This window comes from Castanea sativa, chromosome 11, assembly GCF_040712315.1.
Source record: "Castanea sativa cultivar Marrone di Chiusa Pesio chromosome 11, ASM4071231v1".
Classification (NCBI taxonomy): Eukaryota; Viridiplantae; Streptophyta; class Magnoliopsida; order Fagales; family Fagaceae; genus Castanea; species Castanea sativa.
In genome coordinates, this window is record NC_134023.1 from 38,274,230 (window position 1) to 38,296,302 (window position 22,073).

General features: G+C 33.5%; 1 protein-coding gene across 1 annotated transcript; it reads right to left on the reverse strand.

Annotated features, from left to right (window-relative positions):
- Positions 1 to 1,558: 1,558 nt before the first annotated feature.
- LOC142615637 (exocyst complex component EXO70A1-like) lies at positions 1,559 to 15,007 on the reverse strand. The gene is made up of 12 exons (XM_075788377.1): positions 14,695 to 15,007; positions 14,429 to 14,524; positions 11,506 to 11,711; positions 10,585 to 10,839; positions 6,283 to 6,421; positions 5,998 to 6,210; positions 4,976 to 5,181; positions 3,678 to 3,878; positions 3,485 to 3,584; positions 2,612 to 2,721; positions 2,385 to 2,531; positions 1,559 to 2,010 (listed from the first exon to the last, which is right to left on the reverse strand). Exons 1-12 carry the CDS (start codon positions 14,854 to 14,856, stop codon positions 1,893 to 1,895), a joined length of 1,953 nt encoding a protein of 650 aa, XP_075644492.1. The 5' UTR covers positions 14,857 to 15,007; the 3' UTR covers positions 1,559 to 1,892.
- Positions 15,008 to 22,073: the final 7,066 nt, after the last annotated feature.

Here is a 22,073-nt window from a genome sequence, read left to right on the forward strand (position 1 = left end):
TCAATTTTAAGAGGTATTTTTTTATATAATTCAATAGTTATAATGGGGAGGAAAAATTTGAACTTTGGAAGTGCCAACCAATTGAGTTACAAGACTCTTGGTAGGTCATTTACTAATATAGTGGCTAAAAATTCACTTATTTGTTTGCTTTGGTTCATTATTTGTGAAAAATTTTAAACCCTATGTGATTTATTCAATGGAATTATTGAATTTAGTGATAAATCTTACATAATATGAATTAAACCACGCTGATAAACAGTTTACCACATATATCAATACCAAATCTAAAGTAGTAAGTATGAAAGCAATACAAGTAAGGCACAAAATTTGATAACGAAGTGGAAAAATAAAGAACTTTTTTATGGAAATACCACTTCAAGGACAAAATCTTGTAGAAAATTCACTATAGGAAAAGTAGTTAAAATAATCTACTAGCAAAATATTTGTATGGCTAGACTCTATTACAAACTCTGCAAATTCCCTTCTTGCCTTTTAATCGTAGTGACCCCTAAACCTGTACAATCTTGCTAAGCGAATCTTCTCCATGAACTCCTTATTTGTACAAATGAACCTTGAACAAATGATAGGTGAAGTATCGAGTTCCTTTATTATTTCGCATGACCACTTGAGTGAGGTACCTATATCACTTCAGTAAAGATCCGCCTTTTACTAGAGCAAAATTCTCTAAAATACACTTCTTCAAAGTTGCTTTTAAGGCAATTTGTAACAAACTTTTACATGAAATAAAATACACCCTAATGACATTTTATTTATTTATTATACCAATGTCATGCAGCTCACCAATATTGAAATCCAAACAATTTGGCTTCAACCACTACCGTGCACAGATAAGTGCTTGAAGATAATAGCTACTGTTTCTTTGTTCAAGATAATAGCTACTGTTTCTTTGTTCAATTAACGGCAATTTACCAAGGGTCCCAATACGACTAAAGAGAGTATTTAAACTTATTAATTTATTTTAATAAATGATCCGGATTTTACCCTGTGGATACGCAATTCATGTTGGAGTCATTTGCGTGTAACGTTAACAAGCCTAATTAAAGTTGCGACATTTTCTGGTTGTTTTATTTTTTAGTTATAATTCTGGTTGCTTCTTTTCGCTTACCGTGCATTTTTTTTTTTGGACAAACTACAATTTGTCAGGCTGCATTTGAAAATATCACAAAAGTGTTTGTAGCTCCACTAACATCTTTTACTGTTTTAAAGAAAAACTTCCAAAAATTCAAATCCACCATTATTATTACTACCGAATTATCAACCAAAAAAAAAAAAAATTAAGCACTCCAAAGTCCAAACAATTAGAAATGAAGGATTCCAAAATAGTACATAACAAAAGCATTACAGCACATCAATTGATTGTGACATTTACCTATAGTAGAGGCAACTATTTTTACAATTATTCCTGTATTTCATTTCATATAATATTTTTTTATATAACAATTTAATGTTTCAGATAATTTAGCAAAAGAATCCACATGCATCAGCATTTGTTGGTCAAGACAAATTGGCCTTTTTCACAACTGAAATCGCCCCGATATGACAAACTTTGTGGTAAATAACTAAATAAATCTGATAAAAATATATACTTGGATCACCACCAAACCAAAGTACACAGCCATTTTGTGAAAGAATGAAGTCACACTCTTATTCATTGCTTTACATAGCAAATGCATACAATATAATCCGCTTTCTTTTATTCTTTTCACCAACTTTTTCCAACAATAGGTAGACACATACATGTGATCACCTATAATGCAGGGTAGAAGCATGGCACTGTAAAGGGAACCTCTCAGGAACTAAACCCCAACTCTCTACAAACAGAGAGTGATGTGTACCACCAAAGCAGAGGTTAATGGCCCGTATCATCTTCATTATCGCTTAGGTTCATTCAAGTTCTTTCCCTCAAAAAATTCACCCAACATTCGTTCAAGATCCTCCGCTACGTACTTGATGTACTTTTGAGGGTTCTTGCCACTCTCAACTAGAGGCCTGTAAAACATCCGAAAGCAAGTATAAACAAGAAAGTAATGAGGAATCATTGGACAGCCAATGAAAATACAATCTATCTGCATGTATTTTGCATAGCTTTGGGTCAAGTACCCTAAATCATTTGTAGCTCTTACATAGAGCTTTTCTAGCATTTTAAATATGACCATTTAAAAAATGTGAAGAATGACAACATTCAAGTGTTTCATTGATCCATTACTGTTGTTTGAAAATTTCTGAATAGACCTCATTATTGACTTTGTAATAAACACATCCTGAACGAAAAATCTTTTACACACACACATACACAAACACATGCGTGTGTGTGCGCGAGCGCAAGCGTGTGTGTGTGTTACTTCAAGTATGAGACAACGCACCCAAAACGTTTTACAAAAGATCTGTAGGCAGGCAACAACACTTCCGCAACCGCAAGCCTTAGAGACTCTCGCAACTCAGTGTCAGGAACTGTCCACTGAGATTGCTTTTGATGAAGTTCCTCAAATTGCATATTGAACGTCTTGAACCTGAGAAATCCCACCAGATCAGAACATTTGTGACACAAATTACTTGAAAAAATCCTATAAAGATTTAACTCATTATCAACCTGTCTTTCACCAATGCTCTAGAAACTCCACTACTATTTCCTCCATCACCACCTACTGAACTCCCACCCCCGGATGAGGTTAGGCCTTGGATAGTGAGGCACTGAAGAATCTGCAAAGGAAAAAAGCACCTGCATTTAGCAATATGAAACCAAGTTCCTTTCCAGATCAGTACTTTAAAGGGAAATAAGAGGTACTAAGCATAATCAGGAAAGGTTACATCGAGGGTGTTCTGATTTTCAACCATTAGGACAGCATAAGATGTCAAACTTCAGAGTAAGAACTCAAATTAACTATGATAAAAATACAACAAAATGAGGAATTTTTTAAACACCTTCGGTGCATATGATGAAACTAAATCAAATGTATTCCAGTTAAGAAGGCATTTCTTTGAGTTTGCACTATATTGTTTTAATATAAGTAATATTCTGTTTGCCTCATATAAAGTACAAGGCAACTCATCCCAGAGAAAAATGTATCAAAGATATCTGTGATACTACGCTCATATACATTATGACTTAAGATGGAATTGACAAAAATACACAGATCAATGTGTAGAACAGTGTGAGCTTTATTGTATGCATACAGCCATGCTCATGTCTATCAAATAAAGAAGAAAAGAAATTCTACATACATGTAAGGTTTAGAGTTTAGAGTCTTTAGACATTAAATTGATAGATGGCACTTAAGTGTAAAATGTTGCTCACACGGGTTCAGACCAAAAAATTGTAACACACACACACACCCCAAATAAAGCCACATGTTTTAAAGATAAGATGATAAAATTATCTTTCCAGAAACAGATCAATGCAACACCAGGCAACATGACATATCAACAGAAGATTCAGATGTGGCTTCATTTGGTAGAATGTTACCTTTGCCCAAGCATTCCTTTTGTATTGATTTGCATGTTGCTGCACAATCCTCCTGTGTCTCTGCACCCAATCATCCCCTAACAAATCCTTGGCTTCTGACCTGAAAACAGATATTAAAGAAGCACCAGTATACACAGGCAAGAAAATCATTCAAGATTTAAAAAAGAATTCTGATAATATGTACATGACATACCTGCGCACAGATCTGACCATATAATGAATATTATTCATGAGAAATAAATGGGTCAAAGCAGGATCTTTATACTGCTTAGATTTTCCATCCAAATTGGTTTGAAGAGCCTGCATTATTCTCATTGTTACAGAGGCCAACTGCGAACCCGTTTCATCTTTGTTATCAAATTCTAGAAAAAGCTGCTTCAAGGTTGATTGATAGCTGTAAAAATTTGGTGCATTATCTTAAGTTAATCATTTGATCAAGATTAGTAGTTAAATCAGACAAAAAAAAAAAACTGCTCAGCTCTCCAAAGGCAAAAATAATAATAATAATAATAATAACCTAACATATTGGATTATGGCAAGGTCAAATCTCATAAAAATATGTGATAATTTGACATATCTGAATTCTTTTTGGGCTAAAGTTCTGGGCCATGGGTCTTTAGTCTAATAGTATGTAATTTCAGTAAATGAGCTTTCATTTAGCATTGTTTAGTTTCTCAAAGTAAAATAATTTTTTAATTAGAATCCTAATTTCTTCTCTCTCTCTCTCTCTCTCCATTTTCTTTTCTTTCTTTTTCTTTTTCCCTACCCACCTATTCCCCCTTTAGTGTTACCTTTCACAGGCCTGGACAGCTTCCAGTTTCAGCCTTTTTCTTTCCCTCTTTGCAACCCCAAATCTCTCTCTCTCTCTCTCTCTCCTTCCCACATATTCCCCCTTTAATGTTTTTCACAGCTCTTCAGCAGACTCAATTTTCATCTCTCTTTCAACCCTAAATCAAGCCCTTTTCTCCTACCTATTTGAAACCCTTAAACTCCCTGCATTTTCACTACCCACCCAAAAAAAAAAAGAGCAAAAGAATTGTTGCTTGTAATTCAAGAGTTTTCCTTTCCACATATTTCTCAAAAAACAACCAAAATTGCCCTTCAAGTCTCCTTTCTATGATCTTCTAAAAGTATTCCTCACAAGGCTTACTATTGAATTGTTATGTCAGTAAGAGAGAAGCTCTCAACCTTATTTTAAGGCAGCAGCACCTCCCAACAAATAGAACATGAAGCGAAGTCTAAGACAGCTAAAAATTAAAAGTAAAAGAACAAATATAAACGGATAAGAATAGAAAATAAAGATATAAACAATGAAAGATACTAATATAAAGACACATTTTTATTTTTCATAGGTGGATACATGTGAAGTCACTACGGCTTTAATGGCTCAATCATCAACAACTAGAAAAAAGTAGAATGTATGAAACTAGATTTTACCCTGCCACAAAGAATGGGATTATAGGAATAGCAAGAACGGTTAGCTGAACTTACTCAAACAGAAACTTCACATAGTTAATGACATAGCTTGTCAAAGGATGGACAGTTCCATCCAAGACAGCAGTTTTAGTTGCATCCTTTTCAACAGCTTCTTCAAAATCTCCAAAGGTCTCCTGAGCTGTCTGAGCGAGCCGTTTTGTCAAACCAAATGCGGAATCTCTTATTTCACTGCAAGCCTTACCTTTGAAAATCATTTCAATCTGCAAATAAATTCAGTTACCTAAGTTAATAAACTGATTTGTAGCACTATTGAAATATGATAGCATACAAAGGGCAACTGCTAATTAAGCATAAGAATCTGTTATACCTTGAAATCATTTACAAGTGAAATAAAAGGTAGATATTATGTACAAATGACAAGATAAAATGATTTCATCGAATATAATCACATACACAGAATTAGGGTAATGTAAAAACCATACCGTTCTATATAGGACCAAAACAAAAGGGAAGCTTGTAGGATGATTTCAAAATTAAAAATTATTTGAAATTTTGAATTGAAATCTTTAAAAGATTAATAGGTAGCTCCAGAGAATAAAAGGCTATCTGCAAAATTTATTTTCTTCTCCCGCCCCTCAAAAATTGTCAATTTCTTTCTTCAATTAAAAGAAACACATTTTTAAGTTTTTAGAAATAATTTATATAATCAAAGAAAAGAAGCAGTCTAAAGAACCTTGTAAATACATCACATTTTAAGCAAAATTTATCCACCTCATATTGAACAACCTAGTAAATACAAGAAATTTCTTTAAAGATGGATTCTTTGAAAACTATGAATGGATTACAATCAAAATGAAAGGGATTCTATGAATTATACAACAGAATAAATACCACTAGCTCCAAGGATCCTAGACTTTTCAAACAAAAATCTCAAAAACAAAATTTTCAGCTCCATCCAAAATAAAATGAAATAATTATGAATTGTCCCACCTAGCCTTGTCATCTACCCTAGTCCCAATGAGTCATAAGCAGCAATCTTAGTACAGGTTTCTATGGATTAGTAATATCAACTATACCTCTGAGTGAAGCTCCCGCATTATCTCATACATGTCCAAAAGTACAAATAACTTCTCTGGTGATCTTTTGCTCTTGGCAATTGCATCCCCAAAACTAAGTAGCACTGAAACACTGCTTGCAGTGACCTCACCAAAACACTGATCCCTGAGAGAATCAAAGCCTTCAAATATTTGATCACAAACTATCCGCTCTCCAGCATAAAGCAGTTTGACCTGTTCATGCATAACCATATATTCAGAACATGAAAACTACCAAATTTGTTCAAATTCCAGACAAGTACTTACAGCAATACGCATGAAATGAATCCAATTTCCAATTTTGGCCTCCAAAACCTCCCATTGCATCTTCTGAACATCCTCTTTGCTAAGTTTTTCAACTCCCAATTTTCGGAGGCTTTCTTCTAGAACTGAAGAACGAGTATCCCTAAACAAAACAAAAGAGTACTTGTTGAATATCTTGATACTTAAACTTAAAAATAACATGTGTGTGTGTGTGTGTAATATAAGAACAAAACCTTATGTCTCAAAATTATGGAGTCCATCTTCTATAGACTTATCTGGATTGAACACATGTATTCATCTCCATCATTCTATGCTATCCAAAATCATATTTCTTTCTCCAATGTTATGTGTACATCCAATTCTACGCTATGTATATTAGAATGCATATGTCATATTGGATTAGATCAATGAGGGAAAATAACAATGCATACATATGTCAATTATCTACGTATCATCTCTGTGAATAATCCAAATCCATTAGAAGAGAATTGCAAATATTAGGTACAGCAGTTCACTAGCAAGCTTTAATATTAATGATATAATTACAATGCCAATGAAGGACCAAGCAAACAACATGGGAATTGCAAATTGGATCAGTTTTAATAATCCTAATATATACACAACCTTCTACTGCTAAACAAACTTAGATTTCCCAATACGAACTTAGCTGAGCATGGTCTACAATTCTCAAATTGTTATCACAGAGTCCTAGTAGTTTATTCCCCTTTTCTGGATTACATATTATTTTATTAGATACTCCAAATTCAGTCCTAGTAATCCAGAAGAATCCTATTAGGTAGTTTCTCAAGTGAGGTTAATGGAATTTAGAGGAAGAAGATGATTTCCTTGCTCTATCTTCTCTACTCTTTGTTCTACTTTTTTATAATTCTTATGAAATCTCTCTCTCTCTCTCTCTCTCTCTCTCTCTCTCTCTCTCTCTCTCTCTCTCTCTCTATATATATATATATATATATATATATATTTTTAAAGATAAACATAAGTCATGCTTCCATAAAAGAATGAATCCATAACCTCACACTCCATCCTTTGTTTATGGGAGAAGAGATGTCATTTAGTCTAAAGACCATTCGATGCAGAACAAAGAGATCTAGGGCCTGTTTGGTTTCAAAAAGTGGTTTATCCACTTCTCATTTTCTATATTCAAATCCTGAATTTGAATATAGAAAAAAACACTTCTTTTCACATTTGGTAGTGTTTGGTAAGTTGTTTTGAATGCATAATTTGGGTATAGCACACATCATACCCAGGTTTGGTCTTTTTTTTTTATTTATAAAAAAAAGTAACTTTTCCCACTTACACACTCACATCACTCAAAAAAAGTAACTTTGTGTTTTCACAATATTTACAAATATGCCATTGTATTCATATTCATAAAAAACGAAAATGCTGAAAAGTTGTTTTCAGTTTTTGTATTCAAATCTAATTTTTAGGATACTGAAAATGAAAACTAAGTACCAATGCTAAAACCAAATCAGTTTTTTTGTGGTGGGTCCCACTGAAAACTGAAAATGAATACAGAATATTGCACTTTTTTCATCTAACCAAACAGGCCCCTAATGCTAAAGTTGGAGCACAGAATTCTTAAAGGGAGTTGCAGGAAAAACAAATAGAACAGGGGAAAAAAAAGATAGAGATAAAGATAAACCTAGGAATCAGCACTTGTAAATCTGTCCTGACACCTACTTTATGTCCTCCCTACGTCATTTTGTTGCTAGTTTGGTGTTTTGTACGCTCTTATGTTTTATTCTGTTAGGTGCAATTTAATGAAGTTCAGGTATGCATAATGGCTATTATGTGGGTATAGTTATGCTCTGCATGGCCTTCAGTAGTTTAAAGCTTAGACTAGTAGTTAACTTTCAAATTTTCTTTAAACCATATATCCTAGTCTGACCAAAGATAGGTAAGAAATCAACTTTTCAGAAAACATTGCAAAGAATTTCCACCAGTTTTTTTTTTAATTACTGTGATTGGTTTTTTCCAAAAACTGATTGCTAAAATAAACTAGATGTGATTTGTCTAGGTCTTTACATCATTATCCTCCTTTCCTTCATAATTCCTTGCCGAACAAATCTGATTTGCTGGCTGCACCAAATTAACCCAGAACTCTTTTGTTTCTTTTATTATTATTTTTTTTTTTTGGATTAAGAAAAACCAAGAGAAATCAGTCAGACGGATTTGTCACCCTATGCCAAAGCCACTGAGAGCTCTTCCACAGGTGGAATTTGAAATTTGATGGATCAACCATCACAGAGATAGCATCCTGCTCTCAGATAGTCGCAAATTAGATATATGACAGAATTGTAATAAGATGAACATTAATTTTGAAGTGCCATAGGGAGTTTGATATTCAAAGTTCAAGGTGGTCTGCACCTAATATTGCCAAAATGTTTTGCATTGCATTGGCTTGTGGAACCAAAGTACAATACCTTTTACCTTATCTTACCCATTTTTAAAATAAAAGGCTCCATTTAAAAAAAAGAATGAAATTATTCCACATCTAAAAGCATCAGTATTTGTGCACTCAAAACTAAGCAGCATCCAGGGAAAAAAAAAAGTTGCAAACTTCAGCTGCACCATTACCACCTAAATACTGGTGACAGCAGACGGCCTAGAATTGTAAAGATATAAACACTGAGAAGCTTTTTTTTTTTTTTGGGGGGGATAGGCAAAAGAACTTTTTTAATAGAAGAAGAGAAGCACACAAACTGTTCCTATGGTACACAGGACATGTACCAAGGGAAACAAAACATTAAGTAAAAGAACACAAATCTAAAAATTCCCAAAAAGAGGGGATATAAGGACCGCTCAATGCAGTCATCCAATCAAACAGAGTAAGCAAGAAAAACCATTTCAGTTCAATGATGGAATGTTCCTCTCCATTGAAAGTTATAAGATTATGTTCTCACGAAATAGTCCACATGATGCATTGTGGAATTGCTCCCCAAATAACTGCTGCCCAACACCTTCCACCCACCCCTCTATTCCAACAAGCTAGTAGATCCACCACTTGCTTAGGCATCACTCAAGAAACCCCAAAGAGGCTAAACACAAACGTCCACAAATTATATGCATAAGAGCAGCAAAGGAGCAAGTGACCCATTCCCAAATGTTCTTGCACATGCAACATCTGTTGATAATATAAATATTCCTCATTATCCAAAGTGAGAATCTTTCTCCTAGCCTGTCCAAACAAAATAAGCCACTCCAGAAGGAACTTTCACCTCCAAATACTTTTCCAAGGGAAGGCATGACTTCCTCCAGTCATTAGGGCTCTATAATAAGATTTTAACTTCGAAAGATCCATTCTTTGCCAGCTTCCACACCATTTTATCAACCCCATTCCGATCAATATTAGTGGAATACAATAAAGCAAAGCAAGATTGCAAACTCTCCAACTTCCAATCCTGGATAGAATGAGTAAAATGAATATCCCAATGAGTAAACCCATTCTTTCCACCCAAAACATCAGCTACAAAGGCATCATTCCTCTGAGCAATGAGCAATCCTATACAACATGGGGAAAGACACTCGGAGAGGAATGTCACTGCACCACATTTCATCCCAGAAATGAAAACGGGAGCCAGTTAACCACCTCAAACTGTACACTGACAAGCTTCCCTTTTTTTTTTTTCTTTTTTTCTTTTTTGAGAAGATGTAAGGAGGTATCCTTGAAAGTTAGAAAGGATAATGTGGCTTCTTACATTCCTTGAAACTTTGCCAATTCCAATCCCATTATAAATCCCATTCCCCAAAGATTCCATAATTCTTAGTGCCATTGTTCTATTCTAAGGCAGTCTCCTCACCCCGCGTTGAGTCCACCAACTGTCCCGAAAGCCACCAGTTGATGTTGGTGATGGGCTGTTGGTCGGCATTGTTTGCTCTGCCCATCTCCTTGATAGGTTCAATTTGGTTGACTAAAACTCTGATTTAAACTGACCACTTACAGCCTTAGACCTATATCAAATATTGTCGAATGTTGCAAAGCATAATTGAGATTTCAACCTTTATTGTATTTGGGCACGGAAGGGACAACTGTTTTTTATGTTAAAATCATCGCTCTCAATTTTTAAATTCCGACTTACAACTCAAGTACATGAAATGTGTCATAAAGTAGTGAAAATTTTATAAAGATGATTATTTAACAATAAAAACATAGGCTGCCTATGAAACCTAACCATCAAGAAAGATTTGAATGATATATCTCTTCTCAAAAATATAAAATGACTAGATGACTACACAAAAAGTAGCACATTATACCTGGGGACCAATGATAGAGCTTTTTACCTGTAAATTTTGAGTAACTGCTGTTGGTGACCAGCTTGAACCATTTGCTGAGCTAAATCATGCAGCAATGGCAGAATCCGTGGTGGTATAAGAGTTGGAGGAGTGTAAATAGCATTTTCTGAGATACTCTTTTGCTCAGAATGGTTATTGGAAGGATTCCTGCCACTAGATTCACCATTGGGCCCAGGAGATCCAGAAGATGGCCGCAGTGAATTTGGAAGGCAGTCAAAAAGACGGTCAGGCTCCACAGGCTTGCTGAAATTTTAACACCCAAAATAAAAGAAATAAATAAGTACCATAATTGGAGCTTCAAGCAAAGCCACTTTAATTTTGATAAGGTAATTTGTCATAACAAAGTATCTTACACGAAGATCAATATAAATCATCTTTCAATCAAGAACTTATGTAGAAGAATTCGATTCTTCTAATGCAAACTAATTAATTAGAAACTCAGAATATAACACCCAAGAAAATTCAAAGCACATGGGGAGCAGGATAAGTCAGTAACAATATAAACTCCAATTTAACTGTAGCTTATTGACCTTCCAATAAATATTTTTATACATAAAACAAATGCCAGTACTTTTTTTTACATCATTAAAGAAAAAATAAATATATTAACAAAACCTATTCCACTTATGCAAACAAAAGTCCTAGAAATGATCATGAAACTGCCCTACAGATGAATAATGTCAGCCTCGAGGAAGCTCAAGCAATCAATTGAACAGTTCAGCTTCCTTTCTATCTAAAAAAAAAATCCAACAAAAATGAATGCCACTGACAGGAAGAACTGGAAATGCTAAATTCCCCAAAAGTAACACTAAGGCATTGGTTGTTTATAGAAGCAAAAGAATTGGCAATACCCAGGCAGAAGAACCAAAGGCACAATGCAAGAGCATCAATGAGCAAGAAAATACAAACCTGTAAGACAATAATCGCTGCTTGAACTCGTCTTCTAGCTTTGAAATAGCTTTAGTGAGTAGATTATTTGAATTGTTGATCACTGCATCACAACTTCTAAAGCTTTTTTTGCTGCTAAAAAATTGAATATTGCCTTTTAGCTGATCAATAGCTCCTAGATAACTCTCCAAGTCCTCATGTGGCCCTCTAAGTATTTTCGTCTCTGCCTGTTTATTTAAATGATAAGATCAATTAAATAATGCCTATGCCTCAAACATTATGAAGTAAGAAACTAAAATCAAAACTGACATTCGCCCATTTTCCAATTAGCATAACTATGTTCTTTAAAAACGAAATTTTGTACCATTGCAATAAATTCATTTCATTGCAAGGGCCTTGAGGACCATATAATTGAATCAACTTCACAATTGTGACATAATACATGACAGGGAAGAAGACAGAAACGGCATATTTATATCTTTCAAATGGCATATTTATAACCCAGACATCCCCATCATATAAAAAAGTTTACACACAGAATTAGTAAAATATTAATGGAAAGGCAACATTAGCACAACAATGGAATGAAAATGTGGTCACCTTTTTATTGCAGAAAGAATAGAGATGAAAATTTGTGAGAAAGAGTGCCCAAAATCACTGGAATAAGGAAAGCTTGTTTGCAAAGTGTAAAATTAGCTCATAGTGCTTGCTTGTCATTCACTGATAGTGCTTATCCATCAATATTTCTAGTTTATTATTTTATTTACTTTTCATATATAAATAGTGTTATAATAATATTATTGATTATTTTAATCAATTTACTTTTTATTAATTTTATAACCTTTTATATATATATATATATATATATATATATATTCTATTTACACATTGAGCCCAAGAAAAGGTGGGAAATTTCAGTAGGTTGGCAGCTAGTGTAAAATCTAGTCATTCTATTATGAATGGATCCACACAAAATTTGGGACTTCAGCTTTGTTGTTGTTGTACATAAATAGAGTAATTTTATTTTTTATATAAGTATTTGTTAAACTTATTCCATACAAAACTATATAAGAAGTAGCAGGATTCTTCCAGAAGAGAGTCACTTATTTATTGCATTCGCTGGTGCAAATATTTCTCCCATACTCTCAAATACATATCCAAAAATTCATAAAATGTATCCAAATTATTTCTTTGGAAACATATTTGATATTTATTTGACATTCTAGGACTCACATGACAGAGGTTGGACATTGGGGATGACTGCATAACTAAATTATTATAAGTATTTTGTTTTTTTAATTGATAGTTACAATAAGATTTGAACTTATGGTGTCAGTTCCATGTTGAGCGAACTAGAACCCACTAAATTATGAATTAAAAAAAAAACCAAGAGTCTTGTGACTAAGCGACACTATCATATTCTACCATGAAGGAGAACCAGGGTTCAACTTCCTCTCCCCCACTTGTTATAAAAAATTAATAATAATAATAATAATAAAACCTAGATATTTAGTGTGCATGTATATATGAATGAAATGGTGATAATAAAACATAAATCATCTGGAGTTTTTATAAATAGAAATTAATGCATAGATGCATGGCACAAAAAACCTTATTTTTTCTTATAAATAAAATTAATAAAAGGGCTATTGATAATTTGAATGCATAATCACAATCAGTAGCTAAGATGTAAAACCCCAACCCTTCCCAAACATTACCAGGTCAAAAATTTGAACTGATACCCATCCTACACCATTTAAACTAATTTCCAACCCATTCTATTAGAGTTGGGTCAGAAAATCAGTCAAACCTAATTCATTGTCATCCCAACCAGAAACAATTTGAGAAAGAATTGGTTCTTTTGATCTCAAAATATGTTAAGATAATGGTATAAACTTCTGGAAAATTTATATGCTTTTGTCATGACAAGTTTCAAAGATGGAAAGCACAGAAATATCAAGGGAAGACAAACCTAAGTCCATGAAATATAGCAAAACTAAAATCAGCAAACGTCTAAAAATGTTTTTATTTTTTGGTAAGCAGAATGTTATGACCTCCACAGCCACGTGAATTACCCCTTCTGACTCGTACTCTGGTGAACAGAGTTGTCGAAAAATGGAATATAACCCTCATGCACAAGATTGTTCTGTGCCAAGATCCTTGTAGCTCAACTGGTTGTACCTCCTGATATTTCTAATTGAAACATTCACAGTTCGAAGTCCCCCACTCCCAACTATAGATGTATCCAAAAAAAAAAAAAAACACACACACACACAAAGATGGTCTACAAAGACCAATCCTCCAATAGTAATACTTGCTAATTATAATGGAGACATCCACAATTTAAATTCCCCCACTCTCAACTATCGATGTATTAAAAAAAAAAACACAAAAATGGTCTGCAAAGACCAATCCTCCAATAGTAATAATTGCTAAGCCTAGGGAAACATTCTATGGTATGACCTACATCAATTGGAAAACAACAACCAGATAGAAGCAAACTTTCTCCAAACTAATCTGATACAAATTTAAAATCTTATCCTAAGCCTCACTGTATTCAGTTAAGCATAAAAATCATCAACTAAGGATAAAGTTCGACTAAAAATAAAGATAATGCCGAAGCTCCACCTAAGTAGAAAATTTTTACAGAAACTGAATTTCTAATGTAAAAATTTAACCTTTCAGAACATTTTCATAATGTGAAAATGTTAGTTGGGCAACAACAATGACTGAATCAAACATGCTCCATTTCAAACCACGAGGGTGTGGACTAAAACAAAGTTGGTCTTTTTTTATTGGTGAGCACTACCCAACTAAAATTGAACTTCAAGTAATACTTATACGAAACCACAAATTACATTCAGATTCAATTTTCTGCTGATCTAACAAAAAAAGCTGGAAAATGAACCAAACAGGAAAAACGAAATCTGGGAAACGGACCAACCTGACGAGAAAGATCGAATTTGGCAAGAATAACCTCAGCAGCCTTCAAAGTCCTATCAATATTCTCATGAGCTTTCCTAATAGAATGTGTCCTAATCTGTAAAAAAAAAAACCAAACAAGATCTCAGATATTTGGTTTTTTTTTCACTAGTTTTGACAACAAACTAAAAGCATAGTAAAAAAAACATGGCTTTCACTAGTTTTGACAGTGTTAGATTTTGTTTGGTGGGATCTAAAACAAAAAAAAAAAAAAAAAGGGAAAGTTACCTGAGTGGGACGCATGGCGGTTTCAAGGGCGGAGAGGCGGTGGTCAAAGGAGCCGAGAATGGTGACAACGTTGTCAGTGATGGTCTGGCTTTTTTGCAGTGACTCTCTCATCATCGCTGCTCTTTCGCTCATTGAATCTGAGCCCACTACTGCTACCCCCATCTTCTTCTTCTTCTTTCCTTAGCTGCGTTTTTTTCTTTCTCAGCTCTCTTCCTTTCTAGAGAGAGAGAGAGAGAGAGAGAGAGAGTTTTTGATATTTTAGAGTTAAAAAAATAGGGTGGGTGAGAGAAGAAAAGTAAAAAATGAGAAAAGTAGAGTGACAGTTATGAATGAGAATGAATATATAAATATTGAGCAGTTATCTCTCAATGTCCTGTCTTTTCCTTTGACGAGGTGAAAAGTAAGTTTGAGTCTTTGAGTTGGTCTCCTCTTCTTTTCTGTGTGTGTTTGTTTGTTTGGGTCTCTGTTAAAATTTTCTTCACTCATGCGGTCAGTTCCTACCCTGCAGTAACTGTGGGATTTTTATTTTTTCCCGATAATTGGGGGAGGAGGCTTTGTACTTTGTAGTTTGTACGTGTCTTTTGCAAATAGTACGAGAGTCTAGTGGCAACTAACTGAGTTATAAAATTTTTGACTAATTTACGACAAATATGAGATTAGTAATACTTCAACAACATTATGAGTAAGATGTTTATCACTAAATTTAAGAATATAATTTTTTTCTTTTTATTTTTGGGGTAAAATATTATTTTGGTTCCTAAATTTTACTAAATTTATTTTTATTCTTAATTTTGTAAAGAATTTTTTCAATAATTTAGAAACAAAAAAGTGAATGAAAAAAAAATTTAATAGTTTAGATATGAAAAAAAAAATATATATATATATATATTAATGTTGAATGATAGAAACTAAAACATTTTCAATAGTTTATAGATGAAAGACAAGTTTTTTAATAGTTTATGAACAAAAAACATGCTTTTTAAAAATTTATGAATGAAAAAAAAAAAGTTTTGGTAAAGTTAAAGACCAAAATAATATTTTCCTTTTTTATTTTAATGGGGGTAATTACACACTCTTCTCTTTAAGTTTTTATAAAATGACATTTCACTCCAAATCTAAAGGGAAAGACCGCTCTCCAAAAAACCCTCTCACCCCCCCCCCCCCCCCCCCCAACCCCAAAAACCCACTACAAGATCTCCACGAGCTTGTAGTCCATGAGTGCATGAACCTTAACCCCTCCTCCCCCAACATATCCAAAAAAACAGAAAAACAATATCCCTTTGAGTTTACTCGAAGCAAAACACTTGGGGTCTTCATATATTATGTGCTCACTCATGTTTTATTATTTTCTATCATGGTTAAAAATATTTTTTTTATTCCTAAAGCTTGTACAAAGTTCATTGTTTGTCCCTAAACTTTAAATTTGTTTTCCATCCCTAAATTATTGAAAGTCTAACAATTTCTTTTTAAAAAACTGATTTAAATAGTTTAAATGAGAAAATATGTACAAAAAATGACATTTTTCAATAGTGTAAGGATGAAAAAGGGACTCTTTAAAGATTATTGGCAAAAAATGTAACGTTTTCAATAATTTAAAAATGAAAAAGAACTTTTTAAAGTTTAGAGATGAAAATCAAAATTGATGCAAACTTTAATGACAAAGATAATATTTTAGATTTCTATTATTTACCATGGTTGGTCGGCCTAGGATTTGGGTTTGCAATTCTATAAATGTACTGGGAGCTGCAGAAGCCTATAATAAACTTGGCCCATAAGTGATCCACAACTTAGGTAACACGTGCCAGGCCCAATGGAGGAAGAAAAAGAACCCCACGTTAAATTGGCAACTCCTCTTAAGATTAATGTTTATGACCTATATTTATTGGGCTTCAAGACCCTAAACTACAGAAGGCCCAAAATCACAAATTGATGAAATTAGGCCACTCAAGCCAAAATCTTGTACATTGAACAAGGAAACCCATTACAGATGAGTAAATTAATGACAAAAGAAACCCCACAACAAAAAATAGCCTAAAGGAGGGCCCAATGACTCCCAAGATCACAAAGTAGTCATGAAAGGTGGCCTAACTCACAGCCTAACGGTATGATGGGCCCAACCCATTAATTTACAGCCATAGGAGGATCAGTTTGGTTGGATTTTAAGTGAAATTTGAGTGGATAGTTATTTGTCGCATGCCTTATAGTTAGCTAGTTTAAGGTGTTCGCTAGGGACACATGCACCAAAAGGGTCAAGCCCAAGTCACCCCTTGTAGTGAATTTAGTATCCTTGTACTTCTTACATCCATCACCCAAATGCAATCTCAACTACTTCTTTTGTCCCAGGAAACTAAGTTGAATCACTTCTAAATTTTGTTGTGACATTGTTCAATTTCACTGAATGTATATTTCCCCTTACAGTTAGTGCAATGAATTACTTTTCCTCCTTAAATTGCAACTCTCGACAATAAAGCTTATGCCACAAAATTCATTTAGATGCTCATTGTTCTAGACAATTCAAACCAAAAGTGTGCTCCATGGATGGAACAGGCCTCCCCACCACTATAGAGAGGAGGAGGAAACTATGATTTGAAAGAGTGTATACATCATTAGATGTGAAACAATCAAAACCCAAAACTACATAATAGAAGATATGAAGTTGGATAGAGTTAATTTTCATATCTAGTGTAAAATGTGACATAAATTAACTAGATTTTTATTTGAATAAAGCATAATACCTGTGGTCTCCAATCCTACAAAAAGTATAATTCTGACGGAAGGATTTTGACTCCCAATTAATTTATTCATGGGCTTTCTTACAATCTTACAAGTTGGGCTTCAAGCTATCACTAGATTGCCCAAACTGTGCTTTTTTGTAAACCATTTGGCCTCCAAGCCTCACCCTCTGTTAGATTTTCCTCCTCCCTCTTTTCTCCTGCTGTAGCTCTTTCTTTGAGTTCTTGTCCCTCACTCAGTGCCTTTCCTCTCTCCTTTTTCCCAGCGTTTCTCTAGTCTATTTTTCACTCCCCCCCTCTTATGGCATTCCTACTCCTTATATAGTCTCTCCTTAATGGGGCACTAATCATTATAGTCTCACCAATTTTCATGCATTTTCATTTTCATTAGAATTCCAAGGAATTATCATTCTTTTTGAGAATTCTCTTGAAACTTGTTCTAGACACCAAATAACGTTTGGTGGCAAGTTCCCAAAGGCACTATCAATTCTCAGCTACCGACTTTTTTGTACTCAATTCTTATCTAGTTTCTCTTATCATCAATTGGTATTAAACCGATCGGCTAAAGGATTATCCTTGAGCAATTATCTCTTTGACCCAACACACACGTTTCTAGGCTGAGCTTACTCTGACAGGGCCTAAGGTCCACTTCCTTCTTATGGGCTGGACTTGGCTACTCAAATTGACCTTCGGCCTTAGTAGGATGGGTTGACAAGGATTTTTTGGGCCCAATTCCCCACCATACCAAATATGTGTTGGTGGGTAATTTTTAAGAGGATGTTGAGGCCGTTAACGAAGATAACTTTTAGGCATTAAAGATTATTATATTAGCATGTTTGTTTATTTGTTTATTTTCTTAAGTAAAGAAGAGGAAAAGCAATTATATTCCCTTCACCGGGTAAAATAATGGTTGAAACCCTCCTTTGGTGTAGTTTCTTGAGGTCAATATTGGTCTTTAGAATGGGTTATATATAAATTTGGTGATATGGAACAACATCTGAAAATGCTAATAAGTTATAGTTATACTGGCCATCCCAAATGATCAATTTATTTAATTCCTTTATTATTATTATTTTCTGCTAATGGGAATTTTTCTGCAACAAGGATATCTCTGTTTAATTTGACAATTAGTATGTCCAATCCTTTGGCAAACCTAGCTCATCAGAAAGTTGAGAATCCTCCTGGTTTTCCATAGCTTCCTTTCCGTTGTCGCGTTTCTTTTGATTTACTTGCCCCTTCTTCCCGCCTAAATGGAGAATAATAATATCAAATAAAACTTGTGTACAACTTTATATTTGTAAACATTATAAAATACATTTAAAAATCAAATCTAAGTATTTTACAACAATGTGAAAGCAAAAAAAAAAAAAAAGTTATCATTTAGTTATCTACATGATAATTTCAAGACTCTTTTTGACTTCTGTCTGATAGTGATTGGTACATTTATTTTTTACAACATTTTGATAAAAAAAAAAGATTTAAAAAACTGTTCATTGAAGGAAAATTTTTTAATTCAACAGCATGGTTTTAAAAATTGGACTCTAAATGGTCCGGTAAAACCAAGAAAAACCGGTCACAAAAAAAAAAAAAAAAAAAAAAAGATCAAATTTTAGATCTTTGACTGTTTTGGTTTTTAAAATTATGTTTAAAATAATTGTACTTTAAAAATGCAGTTTCAAATGAGATGTATAGGAGACCAATCAGGTAAGTGGATTGATCTCTAATCGAATCACAAGGTTTGAGTGTTATCTAACAAGCCAAATGATAGTGAAATAGTTAAATTTCTAATAAAGGCACTATTTAATTTTCTACAATGTAAAAAAATGGTTTTTTTTTCCTTTTCCAATGTATGTTTGAATAATTAGTAGGGAATTTATATTTTAGTATCAATTCTGGTAATACAACTACCTGTCCAAAATCTTCTTAAAAAAAAAAAAAAAACTACCTATCCAAAAAAATATAAATTCTAGTAGTACAACAAAAAATCTATCATTGTAGACTTTTATTTCTTGATAAATGTGAATATAGTGTGGAAAAGTTGGGTCTAATTCTCCAAAGTGAACTTCATAGGTTGAAACTACCTCTCAAAAAAAGTTTAGTCCAATTCAACCAAACAATCCAAAAAGGGCCATTTTAAAAGTTAATAAATAGGTCTTGGTTTGGACTTGAGTAGATTTAAGCCTGAGTTTGACACAAAGGTTCCGTTTGGTTGAGATGATGAAAAAGTGGGAGGATAGAAAATAGAAGGAGGATAGAAAAGTTTTTAATTTTCCTTAGTTGTGTTTGGTTAAGAGGGTGGAAAAGTAGAGGAATGGAAAATTTTTTAATTTGGTTGAAAATAAAGTTTGTATAAATTTACCATCATGTCCCTCTTAAATAAAAAAGAAAGTAATACATTATACTTTTAAAAAAAATTGTGTATAGATGAAAGTGGACATTTCAAAAAAATTGCATAAGAAATTATCCAAAAGTGTTTTCTTAAAAATTAAGAGAAAAAAAAAAAAAAAAAAGAAGAACCCAACACCTGACCAAACAAAAGGGGGAAAAAAAAAAAAAAAAAAACAACCAACGTGGAAAAGTCAAGGAAAAAAAAAAAACCAGAAAAGTGGGGGCAGTTTTGTCAAAAAAATTTCTCACTTTTCACTCCAATTTTCTCTCCAATTTGGAGAGATTGTATTTTGAAGGGGGAGGAGAGAAAACTTGTGGGCCCCACAACTTTTCTCTCCTCCTCCCCCTCTCAACCAAACAGTGAAAAATGTCATTTTTCACCCTATTTTCTTTTCCCTATTTTTCATCCTCCCTGTTTTCACCTCAATCAAACACACCCTAAGTATGACATCTTTATCAAAAACACCCAAAAAAACTTAAAATAAATCTAGTAATACAATTTTTTTCACAATTATTGATATGGTTTGTTGTAATTAATGTTTAGGTGAACCAACATAATTTAACAATAAATCCAATAACATGAATTTTTTTAACAATTATTGACCTAACTTACATAACATGTTGTAATTTGTGTATACTAAAAGTGATATTAATTTTTTCAAAAAATAAGAAAATAAAAGTGATATTAATGACATGCCCATATAAAAGTGCAATTATTGCAATCACAAAATCCATAGGCTTTTGGTAATACCATAATTTCTTTTGATATAAGATAGAAATTCTACTCTAACATAATTTAAGTGTATATATGTGAAAGCTCTATCTTGGAGACTTGAACCCAGACCCTTATCCCACACACCCCACAAGTACTTATACTTGTGGAGTGACCATCGCACCAAGGGTGTGCAGTGGTGTAATACCATAATTTCTCAAAAACCATATTTTCTTCTATTATTAAATAGAGTACTTTTATAAGTGCATATATAATTGGGTCATGCTAACGGGTGCCTTAGGGCAATGGTTAACAATCCATTTTAGGAAAATTTTGACACAACTTTTATGGAAAATGGAAAAAGCTGTCAAAACATTAATTGCTTTTTTTTTTCTTTTTTCATAAAAACTTTTTTTAAATGGATTGTTAACCATAGCATGATCTCGCCTTCCTTTCTTTAGAAAAAGGACATAAATTATTTAAATCATCAATAAATGAAATCAAGTCAAAGAGATACTACAAGATTGTGAAAATATCTCATTAATTAAATTTATAGTAAGGTCCACCATAAATATATGAGAATGAAACATCATGTTATCATACTCTGAAAATATCTAATAATTTTTCCGTAATACTAAAAAACTATTTAATGCGTGAGTACAAAAGGCTAAAAAGGCAACACAAAACCTATTTTAGAATGAAATCATTTGATTGAACAAAGGCACTCTAGAACTACAACCTTTATCATACCATTTTTCATAACTATCCTGTGTGGCTGAGTATAACTGTGAGCTTTATGGATTAGGCCGTTTTAAGTTTGGAAGGCTACACAACCAAGTATCACAAGTGGATTACTACAGGATAAAAAAAGAGTGAAACAAAAAGATATGCAGTTGTAATTGAGATTTAAGAACATATCAACTTCGAGCACATATAAGAGACATGATGTAATGATGAATCGGATTTGTAACTCACTCTTTTTCTTTTTGGCATTGGTTATCCAAATTTGGTCTTTAAGGAAAACTCCAGTACCTCTTGTTGTCTCTTTAGGTCCCTTAGAAGAGTTAGTGAAACAGGGAAGAAAGAAACCAGTTCCTCCAGATTTTGCAACAAAGCCATTCACTTCCTCTCTAGCATTCACTGACCACGAGTTGTTTTGTTTCCCAGGAAAAACCGGAGCTCCTTTTTTCCCAAAACCCTAATGATGTAAGACATAATAGTAGTGTGAGTACTTTTTCCTAAAAAATAAACCCCAAACAAAAAAAAAGAAAAATAAAGGGAATCAAGAAGGAAATATAGAACTGAGTTTTTAAAAGTGTTCCACCTGGATTTGAGTTGGATTGAATGAATCATATTGGTGAATATGGCCAGAAACTCGAGGACAGGCACCGTCCCAAGACGCATAACCGTCAGAAGCCGGTACTCCATTACCAATTGCACCATTGCCATCTGGCTTAGTACCATGGAAACTGTCATGAGGTTGCTGTTTTATGTGGGCAAATAGAGATGTGATCAGTTCCATGTATAATTCCAGTATGTGTCATATA

Excerpts from the sequence above, each read along its gene's own strand:
- LOC142615637 (XM_075788377.1), bottom strand. The coding sequence starts at position 14,856 with ATGGGGGTAGCAGTAGTGGGCTCAGATTCAATGAGCGAAAGAGCAGCG. Across the intron at positions 2,722-3,484 it reads AAAGGAATGCTTGGGCAAAG|ATTCTTCAGTGCCTCACTAT; the intron begins GTAACATTCTAC and ends TTTCCTTTGCAG. Across the intron at positions 2,532-2,611 it reads AGAGCATTGGTGAAAGACAG|GTTCAAGACGTTCAATATGC; the intron begins GTTGATAATGAG and ends GGGATTTCTCAG.